The sequence below is a fragment of the Elephantulus edwardii genome, unplaced genomic scaffold, assembly GCF_000299155.1.
Source record: "Elephantulus edwardii isolate Elephantulus edwardi_28Jun2011 unplaced genomic scaffold, EleEdw1.0 scaffold00425, whole genome shotgun sequence".
Lineage (NCBI taxonomy): Eukaryota > Metazoa > Chordata > Mammalia > Macroscelidea > Macroscelididae > Elephantulus > Elephantulus edwardii.
Genome location: NW_006400175.1, coordinates 946,379 through 953,117, shown reverse-complemented (window position 1 = coordinate 953,117; position 6,739 = coordinate 946,379). Strand labels below are relative to the sequence as shown.

Genomic DNA, 6,739 nt, shown 5'->3' with positions numbered 1-6,739 from the left:
AAAAAAAAGGAGGTCTTTGGAGAGGGACATCATGCTTGGGAGGGTGGAGGTATGTTGCAGGAGAGGGGAAGACCCTCTTTGAAGTGGATTGATTCAGTGACTGGGGTAATTGGGATGGGAGTGTCAGAGACAGTGCGATTGGCACAGGACAGAGCAGGGTTTAGGGCTGTTGTACATAGGGTCACTATGAGTAGCAAGTGACTCGATGGCACGTAACAACAACAACATGAACAATGGATCTGAACCTTGTCTTTACCTGACCATCTGCATCATCATTAATATACTGAAGCTCATTGCTACAACACTATGTCAATCTATCTTGCTGAGAGTCTTCCTCTCTTTCACTGACTCTCTACCTTTACAATCTGTTGCGGAACATTGTGGAGGAAGGGAAGGCCTCTGGCCAGGACGGGTCGCCTGAGCTCCAGACAGGTACAAGCCTCCCAACGGCCTTTAATACGGGGTGGAGAAAACTCCCCTGTGTTTGGCGAGAAAGCTCGCCACCTGGGAAGACGGCTGCCATGTCTGTTGAGCCAGGAGTGGGGAGCGATCCGCAAGAGGCTGAGGTTCTCCTGACCAATCCACATGCCCTACGTCTGTAAGCCCACCCTACCCTGTCTTCCTGTGTATATAAGTGCAGTGCTTATCCTAATAAAGTCGAGCTGGATTGGCTCTCTGATCTTCTCCCGGAGTGGCGTTTCCATCATTCTTACTCCCATCAGGTTGTCGCTTTTAAGTTGCCGGTGGACTGACAGCAACAACAAGCTTGATATCTTTTTTCCATGGACTAGTCCCTCCTAACAACATGCCCAAAATATGTGAGACTAATTTCAACATTCTTGCCTCTAGGAAGCACCGTTACTGCACTTTCTCCACAATATATCTGTTCGTTCAACACCACATCTCAAAGAAATCAATTCTTCTTTCATTCTTAGCTACTGTCCTATTTTCAGATGCCTAAGAAGTAACTGAAAAGACCATGGCTTGAATTAAGTGCACCTTAGTCTTGAAACTGATATCATTGCTCTTTAACACCTTAGAAAAATCCTTGAAAGTGTATTTTCCCAAAGTAATACATCTTTTGATTTCTAGGCTGCTATTACCATAACAATTTACATTGATTGTCCCACCTTATATATTGGCCAATTATTTTCTGTACAAAAACTTAAAAAAATCTCTGCCAATCTAATAAGGTCTTTATCTTTTTTGGTTGTTTTTACTTCTTTGATTGCTAATAAAGTAGAAATTTTTAGTTTGTTTATTGTCATACATACAAAAATTTATGGGTTTTATTTCCTTTTGTGGCTTAGTAATAAGGAGTTGCACTACCAACCCAAACAAAGGAAGGTCATTCAAAACCACCAGCTGCTCAGAGGGAAAAAGATGAGTCATCTCCTATGCAATTGTACAGCCTCTGAAAACCCATGGGAGGGTTAGCTATGAGTTGGTTCTGACTTAATACCGTATAACAAGAAGCAGCAGCCTGTTTTCTTTTGGGATGACCTGTTTTTGTTTTTGTTTTTGTTTTTGTTTTTTGCAGATTTTACATACGAAAATCAATCATCTGAGAATAATACATGTTTTTAAAAGTTTTATGTTTTGTAACTTGTTAGTTACCTTTTCATTTTATTTATAGCATTTTTTCACTTGCAGAAAAGCAAAACTGTGACATATTAAAATCACTCCATATTTCTTTTTCATTTCTGCCCTTGTTTTATTTTAGAAGCTCAGAACCTAAGATTACAGCCATATTCAGTACTAAAGAGCACAACCTTAGTCTGGAGACTAAAGTGCGCCTGATCCAGACCATAGTCTTCGCAATTACTTGTTATGCATCAGAGAGCTGGACAATGACTAAAGATGATAGAGAATTGATGCGTTTGAGGTGTGGTGCTGGAGAAGAGTACTGAATATACCATGGAATGCCAGGACAATGAATGATTCATTTATACCTGGAGAGGGTGAAACCAGGCTGCTCCTTGGAGGTAAAAATTTTGAGGCTTCGTCTGACATACTTTGGGCATGTTGCAAGGAAGGCTCAGTCCTTAGAGAGGGACATCATGCTTGGAAGGGTGGAGGGACAGTGCAAGAGAGGAAGACCTTCGATGAGATGGATGGAATCAGTGACTGGGTTAATGAGAATATGTGTGTCAGAGATGGTAAAGTTGGCACAAGATATAGCAGGTTTCAGGACTATTGAATAGATCTCTATCAATCACAAACGACTCGACGGCACATAACAACAACATACAACAACTTTCATTATCTCATTTAAATTTTAAATCTTTAAAATCTTTTAAATTTTAAAGTTTTCAATCCTTCAGGAATTTATTTTGCTTGGGTGACTATGAAATAGAAACCTAATCTTTTTTCTTTTCCCAAACTGTCAGCCATTTATTTGTCTAAGAACCATTTTTAAAAAGAATTCATGCTCCAATCATTTGAAATTCCTCCAAATTTTTTCAAACCTATTCCTAGGTTTTCTATTCTGTCCATTTGTCATGTGGCTTTTATGATTTTGTTATAATTCATTTGTACTGGGTGTCCTTGTGTGGTGCAAATGGTTAACAAACTCAGCTGTTAAAGGAAAGATGAGAGGTTAGAGCTTATTCAGAAGTACTTAGGATTTTCAGAACACACAAAATTCTAGGTGTGTTCTACACTGACACACACTGCAACACCAGGAGTCAGAAGCAGCTCAATAGCAACTGCTAGTCAGGATATAATGGTGGTGGTTGTTGTTGTTATGTGTCATTGAGTCGCTTGCCTCCAAGGAGCAGCCTAGTTTCACCCTCTCTAAGATGAACCTGTTTTTTCTCCTAGCATTCACGGTATATGCAACACTCTTCTCCAGCACCACAGCTCAAAGTCATCAATTCTCCTTGTATCATTCCTACTATATAGAGGTACTGCTTCATTATTCTTGTCCAAAAATATTTTGGCCTTTTTCGTCTCTTTGTTCTTTCAGCTAACCCTATTTTTATCAAATACCGCTACCACCAAAATTTCTTTTCCCCTAAACTTTAAGTTTCAGAATTTCATTTTGAAAGAAATTTTGAGTGAATTTTCTCTCTCCAGTACCAAGAAATATTCAGGAACATGGTGCTGCTTGCTGTTGATTTTCCCAGGCCTGCCTGTATGTTCCCCTCTGAACTGGACTTTCCAAAAGCAGAAATGATGGACATCTTCTGTTTTCAGACTATGAAACTGTGAGCCAGTACTTACAGTCGAGAGTAACAAAAGAAATTCCATTTCTTAGTAATGGAGTATATTTTCAGTATCCACCTTCTCATAAATCTGCAAGGAAGTGAGCTCACTTTTCATCCAAATAATCTGGAGTTCAAAACAGCCTTTACAGAAAAAGCAAACTCCTGAGGCAACTGTGAAGCACATTTCGAGTCTAGCTGGCCAGATTATTTTGCAGGGTTCCTTTTTCCAACTCCCAAATACTTTCCAGGCTGTGAAATTCATCTCTGCACCGCTGTACCAGCAAGCACTGCTCCTGGCACTGGAAACTCCCACAGGATTAAAGAGCAAGAGTCTCCCAGGAATGGATTTTTATTATTGAAGATGGGTTTCAGTAGATAGCAAACATCGTCCTTGAATGACTATGGTATGGCAAATCTAAGGGGGTTTGGGGAGAATATGATTGGTCTAAATCAAGTGGTAACAAACCTCCATCTCAGTAAGAAAAACCAGGGCTCCTTCAATGCCCTGGTAGCCTGGGAAAGAATGGCCAAGAGCCCGGCAAGTCTAACATATAAACATCCTACATTCTACAAAACACAGGTCAGCCCTCCCCTACCCCACCCCATGATTTTTTGGGCCAAAATATGAACAGTGCTGAGACGGAGAAACCCTACACTGTATTTTCATTAACTGCACAGTCAGGATGTGCTATAATTGGTTGTTAGGAACAAAAGCAAATGCCTTATGTGGGACAGTGTTTTTAAGAGACTTAAGACCTACTTAAAAGCCCATGCTGGTAAAGTTAGCACCTAGGGAGCTCTGGTGACTAACAGAGTGATAAGGAAATGCGTTACCAATCCCACGGTATAAGGTTCGAATACTCCAGCCACTCAGCATGGACAATCCCCTGCCTGGCATCTGAAATTCCACTGGAGGGTCAGCTAGGGTGGCTTTCTATTTGACGAGACTCCAAGTTACAATTGCCTCCAAGTTCTATCTCTCTATTCCTTCTTACCAAAGTTTCTAAAGCAATTGAGGAGGGTCCCTAGAAATATAAGGGGCAAAGAGCATCCTCCAATTTGCATGCCCCAGGGTCTTCCCTTCCCCAGCTCACCCCACCTCGCCCTGAGATGGGTGCCACCCCGACACAGGCGCGGCCACCCCCCACATGGGCGCGGCCCCAGGGCCCCCTCAGCTTGGCCATGGCCCCTGTGGATGCCCGGGACGCTTGCCAGCCCTACTGGGATAACGCCACCTTGGCTCCGGCAAAGGGGACAACTCGGGGCACTTACTTGTCCAGAATGAAGTATAGGTCGAACCCGCCGTAGCAGGCTGGCCCCCCGTCCTCTCTGAGTCCTCCCTGGCCGGCGCAGAGCAGCACAAAAGCGGCCAGAGTCAGGCACTTGAGGACAGAGCCTGGGACTCTCGGCCCTGCAGGGGCCATGCTCGCAGCTGACGGTGCACTGACTTAGGGGCTCCCAGCGCTCAAAGGCGCGCCATCGGGCCTCGGCGCGGTCCTTCCTCGCCTGCACCTCCTTAGCTCCCCGGGAACAATTGTCTCCAGGAGCCTCTGAGTTTCCGAGTTTCCGCTCTGATTCTGTTTCTGGGTTTCAGGTTTCAAGAATCCCGATCTCGTAACTCCGCTTTCTTTAAAGGGGCTGCTGCTCCCGTACAGCTGGCGGGCCGCTCCCGAGGGTATGCCGAGGTCTAGCAGCTGAGACACTGTGAGCTGAGAGCTCTTTGTCCCCGGTTTTAATTGCTTTGGGGTGGGTTTTCGGATGGTTCGGGGCCAGGGCAGGCTCCCCTCTCCCTCCCTGCGCCTCCTTTTCTCAGTTTTGCGACGAAGGTGGCGCCAAGCGCGCCACCGTGTGGCCAAAAGTGACCAAAGTACAGTCCTCGTCCGCGGGGCTTGCATGGGAGGGGCTTCCCTAACTGGGTGTGCAATTCTGTAAAGTGTGTATGACCATTATTTACTTTTTCTGACGCATCTTTCTTTTCTCTTTCTATTACCTACCTATACCTCATTCTTCGTTTTCTCATTCCTGAACCTCCCACTTCACCCACCCGTCCCTACGCCATTGATAGGATAATAAAAACATTTGAGGAGAGAACTTCTTCCAGACATGAAGACTTCCTGTTCGCAAAGGCTCGGACGTCTGCAAACAAGCTGCTGTGAAAATTAAACAGAGAAGAATGGGGCCTTTGTGACCTTGCATAGTGAGCACAGCTCATATGGGTAAAAACAGTATACAATGCCACAGAGTGTGGTCCCCTGAGGCTGCTTAGGGCTTGAAATGACCTAAACTTCTAGATAGTCTGACTCCAGGCCACGTTTTAAAGATTCAGTAATAACATTTTTTTTTCTTTTCTTAGCTTCCAAAGTAGGAGGTAAACCGCTTACAAGAGTATCAACCATCCCAAGTATTGTGGAACTATCCGAGAATTCTTGTGCTATCCCTTTCTTAAGAGTTGGCCACTGAGCCTCCGAATCCAAACTGGACCTGAGTTCTGTCTTCGGTCTTCTACAGCCTGCACCGTACATAGTGTACAATTAATTGTCATTTCCCAGAACTACTTTTCCAGGCACACCTCCCCCACCTCTTCTGAGCCTCCAAAACCTTACTTCTCACAGTGACCCATTCACTAGTTTCCCCCTAAATCTTGTACCATGGATGTCTAGTGTCTTTGAACAATTTTATGCCAAGTAAGTCTTGAGAATAATATTTCTGTGGTCAAATAAGTCTTTGAGATTCAGAATGCATTGCTCTACCCTATGTCTGCAAAGAATTCAAATTTCCTCTCACATTCTTTGCGAATGTTGTCAGCAGGGAACTAATCCAAGGAAAAACATAAAGTGGAGGGTTAGAGAAAGAAAGGAAGACCCTCAGCAAGATGGATTGACACAGTGACTAAAACAGTTGACTGCAGTGTATCAGAGATTGTAAGGATGGCACAGGGTAGAGTAAAATGTATATCTTATCGCAGAGACACCATGAGTCATAGTCGATTTGATTGGTGCCTAACAGTAGGGAGCTCTGGTGACCTCGTGGCAAGAAGCTGAACCGCAATCCCAAAGGCACGCTCTCCACTTCAACAACAGCATAACACTTCTGCGATGTACCTCAGGGCTTCCCACCTTCTGCTTTCATACACTGGTTTGTGTATTCCTTCCCCATATTGAACATAAATGATCTGTTGTTGTTGTTGTTGTCCTGCACCATCGAATCAGACTCAATCCACAGCTGGGAAGAGATTGCCCATTCTTCTCCTGCAGAGAAGCTGGTGGTCTAGAACCTCATGCCTTCAGGATTTCAGCACAGCTTCTTGCCACTAGGCCAAGAGTTGTATATAATTTAAACAATATTACAGTAAAGTTAGTGGCCTTAGAACAGAAGAAATATTATTATTTTCTGTTCTTTGAGATCACTCATTGGGTACCACAAGCAAGTCAAACAGCCCAATGGAGCATCCACGTGGCAAGACCTGAAATGCAGTGCTGACAACTCACATCAACTGGTCAGCCAGGTGAGTGAGTGAACCATCCTCCAAG

The 6,739-nt window shown here is 44.1% G+C and overlaps 1 protein-coding gene across 1 annotated transcript in view; it reads right to left on the bottom strand.

The window, feature by feature from the left end:
* The window catches only part of ANTXR1 (anthrax toxin receptor 1), a gene marked incomplete at its 3' end in the record, with an annotated part of 308,898 nt that extends 304,265 nt beyond the window's left edge, over positions 1–4,633 (bottom strand). Inside the window, exon 1 of the mRNA XM_006902541.1 lies at positions 4,482–4,633. Within this exon, the coding sequence (XP_006902603.1) occupies positions 4,482–4,633 (152 nt within the window). The remainder of the gene's footprint in view (positions 1–4,481) is intronic.
* Positions 4,634–6,739: the final 2,106 nt, after the last annotated feature.